Raw genomic sequence first — 20,561 nt, 5'->3', positions numbered from 1 at the left:
CCTTTAAGAGGGGCGAGAAAATACCCTTTAGGCCTAGGACTGTATTTTGAGATCAAGGAAAATATAGGAGATTCTGATTCCTGGGTTTTACAATAAAATTGATAAAACAGATTTTAACCAGTAGTTGATATATGCTTTTACTCACCTTAACAGCACTGCAGTGTAAACCTTTGGCCAACAGAATGTAAACCAAATCTCTTGTTAAACTGTCTTTAATCCCCAGGATAACCCCACTATAAACAGAAGGTACTTCCCACTACAAGAAATAAAAATATATAAATACACACACATACACACACAGAAATCCAAATCTAGAGAAGAATCAATAATCTTCAAGCACATTTAAAATAATCATGCAAAAATCACTTTCGTAGAAAAAGGAAAATGATGGCTATAATGAAATGCTAATCAAAACAAACATTCACTATAAACCAGTAATAAATTAAATGGGTTGGAACGCTCTAAAAGATAGTGCATAGAAAAAAGGAAAAAAAGCCCTAGGACTGACTGCATGTATTAACTTATGTGATCCTCACCACAATACTATGAATTAGGTACTATTATCCTCATTTTACAGATAAGAAAAGTGAAGCACAGATGTCAAATAACTTGCCCAAGATGGATTATACAGCTAACAAATATAGAGGCTGGGATTCAAACTCAGGCATTCAGATCAGAACTCCCTCTCTTAATTACTATGCTATAATACTTCACCTATAAAATGAGCACTAATGATCATGTCAACACTAATGTTCAGAGAAATTTTTCATTTCACTGCACTTATATGTTCAAATCTCATAAAATATACACGAATGTCTGGATGCTTTTTTACTACATTTTTAGCAAAGCAGTATGCAGTAAGTTAGAAGTACCACCATACTTCTTTCTCCTGCATACACGGGCTCTTTCCCTGTAGCTCTAGCTATGCACCACTGAAACGGTGTTCAAAAAGCTATCTTCATCTGCACTTGGCATGCAGGAAAGGTTTTAAATAAATAACTTCAAAAACAGGTAAATACATTAGCTGGGCATTTTTAAGTAAACATGTAAAGCCAAAAATGTTCTATAAGGAAGTTTTAATAAATTGGTTACAACCTGTAGGCTTTAGACTTCAAGAGGGTACAAACAAAAAAATTTCTCAAGCACACAGGAAGTAGCAGCTACAGACTACATAAATATACCTCATACATACACTTAGAAGTGTACTTAAAATATATGGAGACGCTATGACAATAAATAGAACATAAACGTATTTTTAGAAGTTACAGATTTAAAAGTATCCTTTTTGACATTTTGAATTTTCTCCAACAATGGATGTTCAAAGTGTAACTACTGTCACATGAAGGTCCTAATATTGTTGACAAATGGGGGTCTTTATTCTCAAGGTCAGGGAATAACTCTTCTGTTAAAGTACCAGAAAAAAATAACTTTCTTATCTGTGCTTGACAAAGGGTTTCTAACCTTGTTAGACACTGTCCAGAATTGGCGCTCTGACGTCATACCATGTAATTCAATTAAAATCTGTCGAATCCTCCAGGGATCCACTGACAATATCAGCTGATGCTCCAACTGGCCAATGTTGACACTTGCTGAGGCTAAGAAAAGATTTGTTTCAATAATGACTTAATTCAAAGGAATCCTACAAATATGAGAATAATTTGTTGAAACTGTGTGAAGTATTAAGTGAAATACCACTCTCATCTTGAGAACTCATTCACTCAATACATATTCTGTAAATTATATATTAATTTTATCCTCACATAAAAAAATCTAACAATTTGTATTAGGTCTGCATTTAGTAAAGATGAAACAGTTGGTTAAGCATCTGATTCTTGATTTCAGCTCAGGTCATGACCCCAGGGTTGTGGCATCAAGCCATGCATCGGGCTTCATGCTGACAGAGCAGGGCCTACTTGGGATTCTCTCTCTCCCTCTCTCTGCCCTTCCCCTGCTCACTCAGACTCTCTCTTTCAAAATAAATAAATAAACTTAAAAAAAAAAATCAGTAACTGGCTCATGGAAAGAATAAGGTGGGCTATATGGAAATATTCACTTATGTAGACAGTCTCCTACCTTCAAACATAATGTGTTAATAAAAGTATGTACAAATATATTTTTATTTTAATATACATTGTCCCCCCTCTCTCAGTTGACAGCTCAAAGCCTGAAGCCTGCTTCAAATTCTGTCTATCTCTCTCTCTCTCTCTCTCTCTCAAAAATAAACATTCAGGGGCGCCTGGGTGGCTCAGTTAGTTAAGTGTCCGACTTTGGCTCAGGTCATGATCTCATAGCTCGTGGGTTCGAGCCCTGCGTCGGGCTCTGTGCTGACAGCTAGCTCAGAGCCTGGAGCCTGCTTTGGACTCTGTACTCCCTCTCTTTGACCCTCCTCTGCTCACGCTGCCCCTCCCCCAAATAAACAAAACATTTAAAAATTAAAAATAAACATTCAAAAAATTTCAAAAAATATTCAAAATATTTTTTAAAGGAAGAGGAAAAGGGGCGCCTGGGTGGCTTAGTCGGTTAAGCGTCCGACTTTCGCTTAGGTCATGATCTCGCGGTTCGTGGGTTCGGGCCCCGCGTCGGGCTCTGTGCTGACTGCCAGCTCAGAGCCTGGAGCCTGTTTCAGTCTGTGACTCCCTCTCTCTCTGACCCTCCCCTGCTCACGCTGTCTCTCTCTCTCTCTCCTAGAAATAAAATAAAACATTTAAAAAAAAATAAATAAATAAAGGAAGAGGAAGAAAAGGAGGAGGGACTGCCATCCTAGAGAACTAAAAAGATCATTAAAATCCCTAATTACTACTCAATTTTCAGATACAGCCTTCATTAACCTATTCCCAGCATTTTAGGTGTTAATGTCATTTTCTTTTACAATTGGTCAACAAGTTTAAACATAGTGAGGTTCGGGGCGCCTGGGTGGCTCAGTCACTTAAGCATCTGACTTCGGCTCAGATCATGATCTCATGGTTCGTGGGTTTGAGCCCCACGTTGGGCTCTGTGCTAACAGCTAACTCAGAGCCTGGAGCCTATCTTCGGATTCTGTATCGCCCTCTTTCTCTGCCCCTCCCCTGCTTGCGCTGTCTCTCAAAAATAAATAAAAAATATTTAAAAAAATTTTAAACATAGGTTCAAAGCAGCTACAATTGTTTTGTTAAACTGAATTCTGTCTCATTTACATTATGCTCTAAAGCTTATGTTTCTTATTAATGAACAGCACTATGTTTTCTACTTCTATTTATAAAAGCGAAAATGGGGAAAAAATATCAAAAAATAAGATAAAAAACGGCAACATTGCCCAAGTTGAATGCTTAGCCAGCAGATAGTACCACAGTGATGTAGGCTGAAATGCATGAAAGCATGTATGTTTTTTGAGTCTCGGGACTCCCCTCCCAGCACTTTTTTTTAAATTATTGAAAAAACATTTTTAAATTTTTATTTTTGAGGGAGAGAGACAGACAATGTGAGCGGGGAAGGGGCAGAGAGAGGGAGAAAGACACAGAATCTGAAGCAGGCTCCAGGCTGAGCTGTCAGCACAGAGCCTGACAAGGGGCTTGAACTCACAGACTGTGAGGCCATGACCTGAGCCGAAGTCAGATGCTTAACCAACTGAGACATCCAGATGCCCCTCCCAGCTCTCATTTTATCTCCAAGAATGTATTTAGCAATAGAACCTTGGTCTATTTTTACCAATTAAAATCTTTTGTGTATCTATGCCTCTATCTCCATTAACCACAAACTCAGCAGCATCCCAGCACCTAACTGCTTGGACAGAAATAGGACTACAGAGGACTGGTAAATTTCAAATTAATTACGGACATAAATATAAACTAAAACAGATGAGAAGGCATCCTCAAATACACTGAAAGGTGAATATAACAGAAATGCAGTGTGCCAACATTTTCACTAGCAGACTAAAGACCTAACCTGGGATATCATAAAACGAAGTTACAGGCTTAATGCACAGATTTACTCTAGGGGATCTCTTCCTCATTTGATCAACCAGTAGCTTTCGTTCTTCATCTTTCAACAATGTAATGAAAAGCTCATGTGAAGAAATCATGAAAACATACTGCAGATCTTCCAACCCCAGACACACATTCCTATATCAGTAAAAAACAGTGTAAAACAAAGAAAGTTCGTAATTTAGTTTGGGAAAAACAATCATATTAACCAATCTTTATTAATAAACCATTTAATAAGCTACAATTTTATAAACTATATAATATCTGAAATAGATTTGAAAATATTTTGGTCCTAAAACTGTGATGTCAATGTCACAATATACAAAAAGAGTAACTAGCAGAATTCTAAATTTTGTGTCTCTATACAAATCTGAACTTAACTAGCTCTCAAATGACTGCCTGTTTATAAGACATGCAGGATAAATACAAAAAGTAAAAAAAAAGCTATTTTTCTCACAAAACTAAATTCAAAGTTAAAGAGAAAAGGGCACTTACTTTAGAAAAGCAGCCATGTTTCCTTTCAAAGAATCTGAAGCTTTTTCTAAATTTATTGATCTTGAACATACCTAGGAATGTAAGTAATTTTTATTTGAATACTGGCACTTTTTAAAATGTACACTTATAGTTAGAAAAGCTTAGATTTAAAAACAACCAAATATTCCTTCTTCAGCCACATATCAATCACAGATTTGGTTAAGTAATTTAAAAGATGAGACTGAGTAAGAATCATCATGGGGAGAGGGAGTAGAATGTGATCATTTCAACAACTGCAGTCATTTATATGAAATAAAGAAGCCGCTACCTAGCCTGGTATAGCGTTCTCCCAGAACGTATAAAGTATGCTAACCAATTATATGAGGTGATGGACTCTGCAGTAGCTCCAGTCAAAAGAGAGGATATTCATCTTAGAGCTAAATGATCAGTAACAGCTAAAATATATAGAACCAATGTTTAGGAAAGTAACCAAGGTTTTAAAACTAATCAGTGAAATGAAAGAACAAACACGTTATGGAAATTAGTTATCTACAACAGTCTCATAATATTCTGAGTTTATTCATCAGATTAGGATTTCTCCTATAGATTACTTACAAGAAGCCAAAATAAAGCAATCAGTATCAAAGTCTCTAACCTAAGGAAATTGTCAAATAGTCTCTAATACGTTAACATAAAAAAAAAATAATCATAGACTATTCACAGCAGCATTATTCATACGTTAATAGCCAAGAAGTGGAAATAACCCTCAAGTCCATCAACTGATTGACATACAAAATGAACAATACTGTGGGACACCTGGGTGGCTCAGTCGGTTAAGCGTCCGACTTTGGCTCAGGTCATAATCTCACAGTTCGTGGGTTCGAGCCCCGCGTTGGGCTCTGTGCTGACAGCTCAGAGCCTGGAGCCTGCTTTGGATTCTGTGTCTCCCTCTCTCTCTATCTCTCCCCTGCTCACTCTCTCTCACAAATAAATAAAAAAATATTTTAAAAATTTTTTAAGAAAACAAAAACAAAAATGAATAGTATATCCATTTAATAATTGTTACTCAGCCATAAAAAAATGAAGCACTGGGGCGCCTGGGTGGCTTAGTCGGTTAAGCGTCCGACTTTTGCTTAGGTCATGATCTCGCGGTTCGTGGGTTCGAGCCCCGCGTCAGGCTCTGTGCTGACTGCCAGCTCAGAGCCTGGAGCCTATTTCAGAGTCTGTATCTCCCTCTCTCTCTGACCCTCCCCTGCTCACGCTGTCTCTCTCTCCTAGAAATAAATATTTAAAAAAAAAAAATGAAGCACTGATACATACTATAACATGGATGAACCTTGAAAACATTTAGTAAAGAACCAGAAAAAAGAAAAAAAAAAAAGACCACCTATTTTGCTTATATGAAATGTCCATCATAGGCAGCAGGCAAATCTAGAGAGACAAAAGTGGATCAGTAGTTGCCTGAGGCTATGGGGACTGGAGGAAATGAGGGATGACTGCTAATAGATCAGAGATTTTAGTGTGAGGTAGAAGGAGGATGAAAATGTTCTAAAACTGACTGATGTGGTGGCTATACAAATCTAGGCACATACTAAAACATCGCTGGATAGTATACTTTTAAAAACATCTTTTAACTTTTTTAAATTCAAAAAAAATTTTTTTTAATGTTTTTATTTCTGAGAGACAGCATGGGTAGGGGAGGGTCAGAGAGAGAGGGAGACACAGATCCAAAGCAGGCTACAGACTCTTGAGTTTTCAACACAGAGCCCCAAGCAGGGCTCGAACTCACAAACCACAAGATCATGACCTGAGCCAAAGTCAGAAAGTGAACTGACTAAGCTACTTAGGCCCGGATTGTACACTTTAAATGGATGAATAGTAGGATATGTGAATTATACCTCAATGAAACTGTAATTAAAAGGTAAAAAATAAATAGTAATTTTTAAAGTACCATGCTCAGAAAGAGTATTGTAAAAATACTATACTCAAACAGATTACCCTAACAGCATATATCACATCAGAGCATCTTGATGTATAAAATATTTACGCTGTGATAATTTTGCTCCACACTATATTAATAAGTAATACTCAAATATGCTTTCTTAACAGTTTATTCATACATAGTGATACACTGTAAACATGTCATGAAACATAGGGAATAGGTGTTAACTTTTAATAAATAGAACAAATATGTTAATTAAGTTCAATTCTTAAGTAATTAAAACATGAAATAGGGCATCTTTAATGAATGCTGTGATCATTTAAATTTAAAAAACTTAATAAACTTAAATATTTAGATTAAATAGACAAATTTTTGTATCAGTTTTTTTCTGATTTTATTTTTTTAAATATAACTTACTGTCATAACATACAGTGTATAAAGTGTGTTCTTGGTTTCTGGGGTAGATTCCTATGGTTCATCACTTACATACAACACCTAGTGCTCATCCCAACAAGTGTACTCCTCACTACCCATCACCCATTTTCCCCTTTTCCCCATCCCCTATCAACCCTCAGTTTGTTCTCTGAATTTAAGAGTCTCTTATGGTTTGCCTTAAGTGGACAAATTCTTATAAAACAACCTCTTAAAACTAATCAGGAAAAATGGGCTACCTTTCTGCACCTCCCTTGCTGGTGCTCTTACTCACTCTCAAAAATAAACTTGAAAAAAAAAAAAAAGTTTAGCAAAGTAATTGGAAGCAAAATTATACAAAGTTCAATTGTACCTCTATGCCAATGCATAAACTACTTTCATTTTCAAGTTCATAAACAAAAAAGACTTCTATGTAAAAAATTATAAAGCTCCAAAGGACATCAATGTGTAAATAAATCAAGAACTGGACTAATTCAAAGATTAGAATTCCAGTATGAAGATATTACTTTTTCTCAAACTGGTTTTTAAACATAATGCAGCTTCAAGCAAAAACCCAAAAGGCTTATTTGCAGAACTTGACAATCTGAGTCTATGCAAAGGAAATGCAAAGGATAAACATAAGCCAATACAACTTTAAAAAACAAGGCTTGTGTTTAAATGTAATCATGACATACGGATACTGACCTGTGGACAAACAGAAAAGTGCTACAGAACAGAGCCCAGTAACAGGCCCACACATGTATGGACACTCAACAGACCGCAGAGGTAAGCACTTCCAAAAAACTGGTAGCGGAGGGGCAACTGGGTGGGTGGCTCAACTGGTTACACATCTGACGTGATTTTGGCTCAGGTGTATGAGATCAAGCCTTGCATGTGATGTGTGAGGACCGTGCGGCGCCTGCTTGGGATGAATTCTCTCCCTCTATGGCCCTCACCCATGTAGGTGCATGCTCTCTCTCAAAAAAGAAAAAAAAAAAAAACCTTTAAAAATGAAAAAAAAAATTGTACTAGAAGAAAACGGATAGTCCTAGGAGATGAAAAAGTGACACCAGACCAGCTACTTCACATGACACACAGAAATCAACTAACTGTAAGTGGATTAAAGACCTAAATGTGAAAGGAAGGCTAAGCTATAAAGCTTTTAGAAGATATAAGACCATCTTCATGACCACAGGATAGGAGAAGTTTCCCTAAACAAGAGAGACTTCACTAATCTTTTCCTTTATGGAAAAGACTGATAAATTTCATTATGCTAAAATTAAGAGCTTTTAAAACAATATAAAGAAAGTTAAAAGAGAAGTCAAACTCAAGAGAAGATATCTGCAATACTTAAAATTAGTAAAGGACAAAATATATGAAGAACTTGTACCAAAAAAAGACAAAAACAAAAACAGACAATCCAATAGAAAAACGAGATGTTCCACTTTCATTATGAGCAAAAAGTAAAAGAAACGCTGCCTGGCAATAAGAGAAATGGAATTTGAAATCTCAATAGTAAATCATTATACAATGACCTCATAAGTAAATCCGACAATACCAAGTGATGGTGACCAATGAGAGCTCTCATGGAAACTAGCAACAAAAACACTGATATTACAAAGTAATGTTAGAGATAGATTTTCTCTAGGCATCTGATACATGTGTGCACCAAGATATACATATAATAATGTTCCAACAAAATAGCCATCTACATTATGTAAACAACATGTCATCCGAAGAATGGATAAATTGCAGGACAGTCATGTTGTAACACAACAATGAAAAAAACAACTATAAATGCATACAACTTGGAAAAAAAGCTCATAAACCTGTTTAGTGAAGGAAAATTAAGAAATACATTTGTATGTTTTTATACAAAGTTCAAAACAGGCAAATTAAAGAATATCCCTTAAGGATGCAAAGGTGATACAAGTACAAAGAAAAGCAAGGAAATGATGATCACAAAAGGCAGGACAGGGGCTTTTTCAAGGGGAGATGGAGGGTCTGGTAAAGAGCAGAAAAAGGACTTCCAGAGGGCTTCCTGGCTGGCTCGGTCAGCAGAACATGTGCCTCTCGGTCTCACGGTTGTAAATTTGAGCTCCTACATTGGGTTTAGAGATTACGTAAAAATAAAATCTTAAAAAGAAAAAAAAGGAGTTATAGAATGTTGGCAATGTAGTATTTTTGACTAAATGGTATCAATTATGCTTTACGTATTTCTCTCAATATCTCTTATATTAAGACAGTTAAAGATAGACATAGAAAAACCCAACACAAACACAGATTCTGGAGCTCACAGGAGAGGTCAGAATTATAATTTGGGAATGCTGAATCAACAGATGACTGAAGCTTTAAATGCGAATAAAAAGGATAGGAGAAGATAAGTGAGCCACAACGGAAACTACTATAAATAGAAACACTGAAAGAAGAACAAAAGAGGTCTCCATGAAGGACAAAGGAAAATGCAGTAACAGAGACCAAGCAAAGAGCTCTGGCAGAAGAGAAGGTGGGAGAGCGTAGTCTGTCAGCAGTATCGATTATTATAGTCAAATGAAGACAGAAAAGAGGGCACCGGATTTGACAACTAAGAGGTCACTGGTAAGCTTACAGCAAAATTATGAATCAAAAAGGGAAAAAAATGTCTTACCTCAAGAAGAAAGTCTATTTTCTCTTTATTAGGTCTAAGAAATAGCTGGTTAAATTGAACACTAATCGTTCTACCTTCCAATATATCACGGACTGTGTTACAGGCACAGACTTTAAAACAGATTTCCTCTAGAGCTTCATTTCTGTAGAATACAAAAGTAGATCTACTAATACATTCTTTTTAATTAAAAAAAAAGTAAGGTACATTTCACAGAACTAAATTCACAAGAATGAGTTATTTATTCTTGAGAGGTAAGATTTTAGGTTATGCAGGTATAATTCAAGGGCAGGGGAGCACAGAACAACAAAGTTTTTAATCGGTCAAGGGACAATTTAGTTACAGATTAGGTAATAGAATCAAATTCTAATTTTTGTCCCCCCAGTGCTTGTAGAATGGATCAGATGAACATTAAAGTAGCTCTTCTGGCTATGTTAATTTCCCATATACAAACAAAGATGAAAGTACCGTCACAGACTTACAGGTAATTGGAGGTCTATTTTTATAAACCCAAAATGCATTTGCTCTTTTATTCAAGACTAAGAAAGTAATTCAATTTACTTACTTACCCCTGTTGAGCTTTCTGAAAGAGTTCCCTTAGTACTGACTGCCGGAACTGGACAGGTAAACTGAAGGTTAAATTATCTTCAATAAAAATCTTTACTACATCCTAGAATACAGACATAAAATTTAATCCAATTCAAAACTCATGGCAAAGCTTGTTTACTTTATTAAATTTTTTTAAATGTTTTTATTTATTTGTGATAAAAAGAGACAGAGTGAGTAGGGGAGGTTCAGAGAGAGAGGGAGACAGACTCTGAAGACAGGCTCCAGGCTCTGAGCTAGCTGTCAGCACAGAGCCTGACGTGGGGCTCGAACTCAAGGACTGTGAGATCAGGACCTCAGCTGAAGTCAGATGCTGAACCTACTGAGCCACCCAGGCGCCCCGCTCTAAATTCTTTAGAATTAGTGCTGCCCAGAAGAACATCCCACATTAGAAAACTGAGGCAAGGGAGGTGAGAAATCTGCCCAACGTCAGAAGGTGGCAGCCTGAGTTCCTTTCACCATTATGCTATGCTGCTTTACTTTTCCCCTCTATGATTTTATTTTCTTAATGTTTGTTTATTTTTGAGACAGAGACAGAATACAAGCAGGGGAGGGGCAGAGACACAGAGTCCGAAGCAGGCTCCAGGCTCTGAGCTGTCAGCACAAGGCCCAATGCAGGGCTTGAACTCATGGGCCACGAGATCATGACCTGAGCTGAAGTCAAACGCTTAATAGACTGAGCCACCCAGGTGCTCCAAAGCTTGTTTACTTTAAAAGTCTTTCCAAAAAGAAAAAAAAAAGTCTTTCTATAATGTAAAATATATATTGAAGAAAATCATGAACATAGCTTGCTACAAGTCTTTTCTAAAATTTTAAAATTAAGATTGAGAGTAAAAATCCCACCTGCCCCCTAACTCCACCTTTTAAAATTGAAGACCATGGACCAAAAAGGAGGTGAAGAATCCATCAATAAGAGGAAATTCAGGGGGCATCTGGGTGGTTCAGTCGGTTAAACATCCGACTACAGCTCAGATCATGATCTCACAGTTCTTGAGTTGGAGCCCACAATGAGTTCTGTGCTGAGCCTGGAGCCTGCTTTGGATTCTGTGTCTCCCTCTCTCTGCCCCTCCCCAACTTGTTATCCCTCTCTCTCCCCCCAAAATAAGTATTTTAAATAAAGATGTAATTCAGGTATGTTATTAGAAGCTTAAAAAATTCTTCTCACCCACTTTAAACATAAGTTCATACAACAAACTTTTCAAAATACTAAGGAACGCCTGGGTGACTCAATTAAGCATCTGACTTCCGCTCAGGTAATGATCTCATGGTTTGTGAGTTCTAGCCCTACATCAGGCTCTCTGCTGTCAGCGCAGAGCCTGCTTCATATCCTCTGTCCACCTCTCTGCACCTCGCCTACTCTCTCTCAAAAATAAATAAAAAATACTTTTAAAAACAGGGTGCTTGGGTGGCTCAGTTGATTAAGTACCCCACTTTTGATTGCGGCTCAGGTCATGATCTCATGGTTTCATGAATTCAAGCCCTGCATGGGCTCTTGGCTGGCACAGAGTCTGCTTGAGATTGTCCCTCTGTCTTTGCCCCACCCCAACTAACACTCTCTCTCAAATAAAAACTTTTTTCCTTAAAAATAAAGAAAGAAAGGCTGTAGCTTTGTCATTTCATGACTGCTACTTTGGAGTGAAGCAACATGAAGGCACTATTCACTTTCTAGCATGAAGGCTTTCTGATAAAGATTTCAAAAGTACAATTTTTTTTTATCGTTTATGATTTTTGATAGAGAGAGACAGAGTGTGAGCAGGGGAGAGGCAGAGAGACACACACACAATCCAAAACAGGCTCCAGCCTCTGAGCTGTCAGCACAGAGCCCGATGTGGAGCTCAAACTAACGAACCGTGAGATTGTGACCAGAGCGGAAGTCACAGACGCTTAACTCACTGAGCCACCCAGGCGCTCTTCAAAAGTAGTTTCTAATTCCCAGTGATTTTCATTACGAAACTAAATATATATATTTCTATATATATATCAAGAGGCAATAAACAGACTAATTTAAGCCATTTCTATGGGTAAAATAAAGATGATAACCAGGCCCATTGGTAAAGCAGGCTCTAGAATAGAGCATCCAAACATACAAATAGCACTTTGCTCACCTTTACCCTCAGTCTTAATATTGCAGTGGCTAAAAAGGCTGGGCTACAAAAGCCACAATTTCAAGCCAAACACCAGACTTAAGGTTCAGAAAAATAACAATTCTTTACCTATAATTTTAAAAATTAAAAGTCCTGCTTACAGTTTCTTGAGGAATTTACTTAACACAGGCAAATTCTATACCTTCAAGAAAAATTATCAACAATGAATCAATCTCTTTACCATGCGCTACTTAGATTTTATAACTTCTCACTTGATTCTCATAAGGAACCTTTGAAATGGGGTACTTATTAGCATTTTATAGACCAATCTGACAGTTTTACTTGCCCCAAATCATACGACTTGTAAATGGTGACGCCAGAATCTAAAATGAGCTCTGTCTGGCTTCCAAAGCTTTCCAATTACCCTATTACATCCCCATCAGATATCTTACCTGATAGTTGCCAGATCTCAAGCAAATATGGACTTGACTATATGGCGTCAACTGTTGAGATGTACTATCAGAAGAAGGTACAAGAACATCACATGCTTGACAATAGCCTGCTAACCGCTTCTCATCTATGGTACAATGAAGAGATAATGAACCTATCTGTAAAGTAAGAGGTATACATCATTATCCATCGATGTAACAGAAACAGTAGAGTACCCATTCAATGCATTTTAACAGTACAAGAAAATGTAATGGAAAATTCAGGCCTGGAAGAACCATAAAAAAATGAAAAGGTTAAAGTTTAGAGCAAGGGTCAGCAAACTATTGCTCACAGGCATTTAGCCTGTGGCCTATTTTTATACAGCCTTTGAGCTGAGAATCATACTTAAGGTTGTAAAGGGGAAACAGCAATAAATGACAATATGCAACATAAACTGTATGTAGCGCACAAAGCCTAAAATACCTACTATTTGGTCCTTTACCAGAAACTTGGCGACTCCTGGTTGAGAGTTTTCAGGCCAACGTACAAAAGGTAAACATCAGCATCACTCTAAGTAGGTATGACAATTATCAAAGAGTGAACACTGTTTAAAACAAGCTTAAAATATTTAAAAATACGTAAGAAGAGAGCAAATCTGATGAGCTGCCTGGACAAAGTAAAATGGGGATTCCCAAAAGATCTAGAACAGATTTAAAGCAAATCTCTTGAGCATTTAATCCACTTCTCTGATGAGGAAAGACTGACGTGGGAATTTTTCTAGGCACCAAACAAAAACCTAGTTATAGATTTTTAAATTCACTTGTCAGAATCATAAGAAGAAAAATGCAAGTGATAAACATATGAAAAGTTCACCCTTACTAGGAATTAAGGAAATTCAAATGTTTTAAAGTTAGTGTATTTCACCCACCAAATTAGCAACTGGAGGAAAAAAAACAACAAAAAACCCTCACTGCTGATCCGAGTACCTGAAAAGCAATTTAGTTTTAGGTTTCACAGCCTGTACAAAATTAATAACCACTGACATGATGATTCTACTTGTAGGGATTTAACTTGCAAGTATCTAAAAACCAAAAACAAACTTTATGCTTGGAGATAGAAAGATTATAGCTTTATGATCAATAAAAACAGTAAACATAAATGTCCAAACAGAGAAATGAAGTAAATTACAGCACAACTACACAGAAGATCTTTAAACGTCTATTCAAAGATTTAGGCATGATAATATAGTATATATAGTTAATAGTTAATATAACCTTAATTGTATAAAAACAAAGAATGAAACCTGGAGGAAAATAAGCTTATATGGCAAAAAGGGTAATTTCTAGGCAGTTGTAATACAGGTTTTCAAAATGCTTTTAGTATTTTCTAAAACTTACCAAATGTACTACAATGAATACTTGTTTTTTTAATAATCAGAAAAATTAAACCCAAAAACATATTTAGACTTTTTAAGGACTGAATATGATGTGCCTGTTATCACTGTATTTACCTCTGCAATTAGTTCTTTGGTTCTAAAAAATTTTTCTCTGGCATTTTCATAAACAGCTGCATTTGTAGAGCCTTGCTGGAAGTATGCTGCACCCAAATCATAACACACCTAAAATGGTAATGAATACCAATGTGCTTAGTAATTTTTCATGAACTGAAGAGCTGACAAAACTCAAAATTATGTTTATCTCAGCAAAACACAAGTACATGTATAGGAAAAAAAACTCCAAATTTCAGCGAGCAATGAAATAGTCAATATTCTTAGTCAGAAGCAACAGAATCCAGTGGACTGATTTAAAGAGAAAAAAGATTTAAATGTTAAGATTTCAGGTGGCCTGCAGAATTACATGGCCAAAGAATCAGCCTTTGAAAACAAAAGGGCAAGGGAGGCAAACAGCCAAGAAGAGAGCCAAAACTGACCCAGTGAGCACAGTCATCATCTCAACACTAGACTCCGAAGCTCTCCTCACCTGAATTCACCAGCACTAACACCAAGAGCGCGGCTATACTCTTGCTCTGGCTGCTCATGTCAACTAGATTTTGCCGTCACTGTTACTGCTACTCACCATCATGATGGATTCTCTATTCATCTACACTTCTTTCAAAGTGGGGAAGAGTAGGTGACTGGCCAGACTGAATACTGAGAAAGATCTGAATTAATGACAATGAAAGGATAGAAAAAGACAACTAAAAAAGTACTCATAGAACTTGCGAATTCCTGGGGCAGCTGGATGGCTCAGTTGATAGGGCATGCAACTCTTGATCTCAGGGTCGTGAGTTTGGGCCCCATGTCGGGCATGGAGCCTACTTGAATATATATATTTGTAGATTTCTTCAAGAACCTTCATTCGATGCCTAGATTCACCAAATGCAGAACTCAAAGGCTCGACTGTTTAATTCAACTTGAACATTTTATGTACATGAGTAAGGCTCAGAATTAATAATGTCTGCTTAAAGGCATATAACTAAGTACTGGCAGAGCCCAGACTCAAATCCAGATCCCTAAGGCTCCTAATATCCTGCCTCAAAACTTTATTCTACACAGGGCTGACAAATCAGATTTTTGTAAAAAGTCTTCAAATTATCCCCCCAAGTAGGAGAAAGTTCAAACCCCTATGGGCTGATCTTTAACAATCTCAGAATCTGGACTAACTCCTCTCTTCGAAACTCTCTATTCTCTATTTCAACCACACCAGTCTTCTCAATTCCCAATTCATATCAGATCCTAGAAATAAGCTTCATTCCACATCTTTATTTCCATCTACATCAAACCAATCTTAGCCAACAGATACTTATTCCTCCTCCAAACTCCTAAGCTCTAACACTCTGATACACATTACAGAACTACTCTTTACTGATATGTACTATATACACATATTCTGTCCTCTTGAGCTAATCTAGATGAATTCTCAGCCTCTAGGACACTGCTTCCTACTATTTAGTCCACATTAAATGTGTAGCTGATTTTCACTCTAGAATGCTTCCTCCCATCTTGAGCAAAGAGTGCTTAAGAAGCTTAAAAAAAGAAAGAAAAAGGATATAGATATTTATACACATACACACAAGCACACGCATGCACACACATACATAAACACATTATAGTTACATGTAATTCCCCTTTCTAGGCAAAGACAGTGTACAAGATACCAAAAAGGTATTTTCAAGTATCACTATATTATAACATTAAAACAAGGTTTTTTATTTTTTAAGAATTTCTTTTTTGAGAAATCTCTATACCCAAAGTGGGGCTCCAACTCTGAGATCAAGAGTGAAAAGCTTTACCAACTGAGCCAGCTAAGCACCCCCACTAAAACAAGTTTAAATTCTAGGAATGTCTGGCTGGCTCCATAGAGCATGCAACTCCTGATCTCAGGGTCATGAGTTTGAGTCCCACATACATACGTAAAACAAGCTTAAATTCTAGAATTAAGAGGTAGTCAAGAGGTTAAAAACAAACAAAAAGCCTGATAATAAAGTTGCCCTGAAGAAGAGTAAATATTTTTGGTTTTACTAGGAAAAGAATTTAAAGATTTTCCTTTCGAGTCAGGTAAGTTTTAGTTAAGAATACGCTTTAAATATTGTGCTGGGAAATGAGTATTGCTGCTAATTTGCCTCTCAAGGCACAGAATTAGGACTCAGCTGTATAATTAAGAAAATATTTGACAGTTTCCCTAACACACTGAGATGTCTTATTAAGGGCTGTTTTGTTTTGCAGATTGCATCACCCACTAGATAATGAAAATCAGAAATATAACCAATTGTTTTTAAACAGACTTTCAGTGATTATAAGATAATATAGTACCGTAAGTCCTCTTATATGGAAGTTTCATTGACTATTTAAAGATGTTCCCAATTGTCAATCTTCATTACTCCTATTCCAACTGTGACTGCCATCTCCGCAGGCACTGAAAAAATGATTACCTTCAATTCTACAACCAGCTTATCTGAAAAAGCACCTCCCAACATGTGGTCATAGCGACTTCTGCCCTTCTGAGGAATGGGAAACAGTGACTGAAGAAATCATGCAATGGGTGCCGGGGCTGCTCAGTCTGTTAAGTGTCCTACTCTTGATTTCAGCTCATGTCATGATCTCACGGTTCTTGGAATTGAGCCCTACAACAGGCTCCCTGCTGTCAGCGCAGAGCTGCCTGAATTCTTTCTCTCCCTCTCTGCCCCTCTCCTGCACATGCGCTCTCACTCAAAAGAAATAAATATACTTTAAAAAAAAAGAAATCATGCAAGGGGTGCTTAGCTGGCTTAGTTGATACAGCACGTGACTCGATCTCAGGGTTGTGAGCTCAAGCCCCATTTTGGGGGCAGAATTTATTTTAACTAATTTACTTAAAAAAAGAACTGCCAAACTTTAAAAACAATAGACGACATGCCAATTCCCACAGAGAATACAGAACATAAAACACACTATCCTCGTGGCCCTCTTTACAAAGCTTCTGAATATTTTAACATTTGTTATACCTAACGTTCTCTGCTAAAAGTGAGGAAGATGCAAAATACACATTAAAAATAAAAAAGATCTCAGAGTTTATAATCCAGCAGAGAAAAAGACAACACGAATACACAGATCTCACAATATCAACTGAAAGCTGTCAAAGAAACTAGAGCCCATAGTTACAGAACAACCTTACATGAAGATCCCTGAAAAACTATTTTCTCTAGGGGCCAACATTTTTCAAAGCCTAGCAGAATATCTGGTTTGGGGTTCGGGTTTGGGTTTTTTTTGGTGTAATTATCTAACAATATGAATGAACTGTAAAATCAATTGCATACTTATTGCATTCTCTGTATTTAAAGGCTGTCTCCTAAACACAACTGGGAAACTATTTCAGAGACCATAACTCAAATGAAATTTCCCTTCCATTTCTTTTAGAAAAATTTCAAGTGAAGCCATAAAATTTACAAATTAATTAGGTGTCAAAATTTTAATAGCATCTTAAATCAAAATCAAAAAGACAAAGGGAGAAATTCTAAAATATTAGAATGATCTCATGTAAGATTTTCCAAAACTTTGCCACCACTGATTGAATACTGAAATAAGTACCTGGCACTGCATCTCCTCAGTTCTGATTTTCAATCCAGCAGTAGAACTCTCTGCTTCTCCATTTACCATGCCTGGCTCCATTGCCAATAAATCTAGCGTTCTCATCGTGTGGACATAAAGATCCTTGTCTAATTTAAGGGCTGCCTCTAGTACCAAAATAGAATCAGAAGCTTGCTCTTTTAGCTACAAAAATTCAATAAACAAATTATTAAAATACAAATATCACAGAAAACCAAAATACATATACAGGATACTCAACTTGAGTGTACTAAGCTATTAAAAGATTTTTTTTTAACACAGCAAGAGTGCAATTAAATCTGTTGAAATAGTTACATTTTAAAAAATACAGTAAAAGTTCCTATTTAGAAATCAGAAAATACAAAGATACATTTGGTTTTTATTTTTTTACAGAAAAGTTAAAAGTAGTCTAAAGATTTGCTTCCACTGATTTATTCAAGAAATGTTATATGCATCAGTGTGTCAGCCACCATTTTAGTTGGCCCTAGTAACAAAAATAAAATGCAGGGTTTTTTCCCCCCACATTCAAAATACTACAGAATAATGGGGTGCCTGGGTGGCTCAGTCAGTTAAGCATCTTAGACTCTTGATTACAGCTCAGATTATGATCATGGTCATGCTTCAGGCCCAGCATCAGGCTCTGTGCTAACAGAGCCTCTCTCCTCCCCCTCTCTGCCCCTCCACTTGCTCTGTGTCTATTTTATGTCTCAAAAAATAATAAACATTCAAAATACTACAGCATATTAATTTTATATAGACATAGAATGTTTCTCTCGTTTCCCAGCCCCTAGACTTTACATAGTGTCTCTGGTGCACTGTAGGTGGTAAAGAATTACAGAGATCATTTTTAAATGATGGAAACTCCCACGTTTCCACTTTTATACTAACTAGATTAAAAAAATAATTGTTACAGGGGTGCCTGGGTGGCTCAGTTGGTTGGGTGTCCAACTCCTGGTTTCAGCTCAGGTCATGGTCTTCCGAGTTTGTGAGATCGAGCCCTGTGTGAGGCTCAGCACCGATAGCACAGAGCCTGCTTGGGATTCTCAGTTTCCCTCTCTCTGCCCCTCCTCTGCTCATACTTTCTCTCTAAAATTAACTTAAAAAAATTTTTTTTAAATAACTGCTAAATCTTTGTGACTGCAAAAGTAATTTTAAAATATAATACACATCAATTATAAAATTTTTGGAAAAAATATGAAGATATCATCTGTAACTGTGATTTCTTTTACCTACTAAAATATGAAAATTAGACAACAGAATTGGTGGTAAAGCACTACACTGAAAAGCTTTATGATTTACAACTGTTACCAAACTACGTTCTAACAATAAAAACCTACACGGTACTGCTTCCAGACCTTGCCAACTCTCACGTACCTAAGGTCAGAGGAAGCATGTGAACATGCTCTGAATACACCCCAGAAAAGTGTAACTGATGCCAATACTCACTACTTTCAAAATGTTTTCTGTTAGTTCTTTCTCCTGTTGCATCTGATTCATGCTAAAGAGAAAAGATTGAGAAGAATTAAATGTTATTCAAAAGACTGAAAATTTGGGGCGCCTGGGTGGCTTAGTCGGTTAAGCGTCCGACTTTCTCTTAGGTCATGATCTCGCGGTTCGTGGGTTCGAGCCCCGCGTCGGGCTCTGTGCTGACTGCCAGCTCAGAGCCTGAAGCCTGTTTCAGTCTGTGACTCCCTCTCTCTCTGACCCTCCCCTGCTCACGCTGTCTCTCTCTCTCCTAGAAATAAATAAAAAAAATTAAAAAAAAAAAAGACTGAAAATTCTATGAAAGTATCATTCTTCAAAATGAGGCAGAATTTAAATAAAAATGTTTTTAGTAACTATTTCTTTTCACTCTTAAAAAACCAAAAACTCAATTTTGATGTTTATTTACTATTATTTTCTCATTCGCTGTGTGTTAAAAAAACAAAAACAAAACCTTCAATTTAAGACTAAACCTTACTGGCAACAAAAACTCATTTCTATCAAGTTAGAAACTAGGCTCTCTAGCTCCAAATTTGGGTAAGCTGCTAACCTAGAGTTTAAGAATCAGGTTTAGGGGCGCCTGGGTGGCTCAGTCAGTTAGGCATCTGACTTCAGCTCAGGTCATGTTTCGTGGTCATGGGTTTGAGCCCCCCATCAGGCTCTGTGCTGACAGCTCAGGGCCTGGAGCCTGCTTCCGATTCTGTCTCTCTCTCTCTCTGCCCCTCTCCTGCTTGCACATTCTTTCTCTCAAAATAAACATTAAAAAAAATTATCAGAATTAGGTTTAAAACTCCACAGATGCTAACTTCAGTAATTTTTCATATTCTAAATTTTACATATTAAAACAATTTCCCTATATACAACAAATACATCTTCATGTAAATTTAATTAAATGAAAAAAATCTTAATGCTCTGGAGCAGGGGAACTAACACTAAGATGAAAGGCACAAGTCACAAAGCACTCCTTTTTCCAGAGCACTCTACTCTAGCGAGCCAGAGCACTGCTGGACTCTGTCACCCTTCTGACTCTTCCAAACCTACCTGCACACAGGCCTTGTGCCCTCCTCTAAATCTACTCCTTTGGTACCAGGGGCTATTAAAAACATGCAAAAAAAAAAAGTTAATTCTGATGACAAAAAGTGCCTGGGGAACCTGGGTGGCTCAGTCACTTAAGCATCTGACTTCGGCTCAGGTCATGATCTTACAGTTCGTGGGTTCGAGCCCTGCATCAGGCTCTGTGCTGACAGAGCCTCCCCTGCTCACGCTGCCTCTCTCTCAGAAATAAATAAAACATTAAAAAAAAAAAAGTGCCAACCAAGGGTCCCATCTGCCAACTTACACACTTAACTGAGGAGGTCCAGGTTTTGCCTGCTTGACAGGAAAACTGCTTTGAACAATTGTCCTAATTTTCCTGAAGAACAGACAAAAAAAAAAAAAAAAAAAAAAA

General features: G+C 37.0%; 1 protein-coding gene across 1 annotated transcript in view; it reads right to left on the bottom strand.

Annotated features, from left to right (window-relative positions):
- The window catches only part of INTS8 (integrator complex subunit 8), a 54,390-nt gene that overhangs the window by 28,951 nt on the left and 4,878 nt on the right, over positions 1-20,561 (bottom strand). Inside the window, exons 4-14 of the mRNA XM_077771353.1 lie at positions 20,454-20,525; positions 19,079-19,130; positions 17,615-17,797; positions 14,060-14,167; positions 12,573-12,728; positions 10,000-10,100; positions 9,434-9,575; positions 4,455-4,525; positions 3,922-4,097; positions 1,462-1,595; positions 146-256 (exon numbers count right to left, since the gene is read on the bottom strand). Coding sequence (XP_077627479.1) covers positions 146-256; positions 1,462-1,595; positions 3,922-4,097; positions 4,455-4,525; positions 9,434-9,575; positions 10,000-10,100; positions 12,573-12,728; positions 14,060-14,167; positions 17,615-17,797; positions 19,079-19,130; positions 20,454-20,525 — 1,306 coding nt within the window. The remainder of the gene's footprint in view (positions 1-145; positions 257-1,461; positions 1,596-3,921; positions 4,098-4,454; positions 4,526-9,433; positions 9,576-9,999; positions 10,101-12,572; positions 12,729-14,059; positions 14,168-17,614; positions 17,798-19,078; positions 19,131-20,453; positions 20,526-20,561) is intronic.

This window comes from Crocuta crocuta, unplaced genomic scaffold (genome assembly GCF_008692635.1).
Source record: "Crocuta crocuta isolate KB4526 unplaced genomic scaffold, BGI_CrCroc_1.0 scaffold235, whole genome shotgun sequence".
NCBI lineage: Eukaryota > Metazoa > Chordata > Mammalia > Carnivora > Hyaenidae > Crocuta > Crocuta crocuta.
This window is presented reverse-complemented; position numbering and strand designations above follow the sequence as displayed.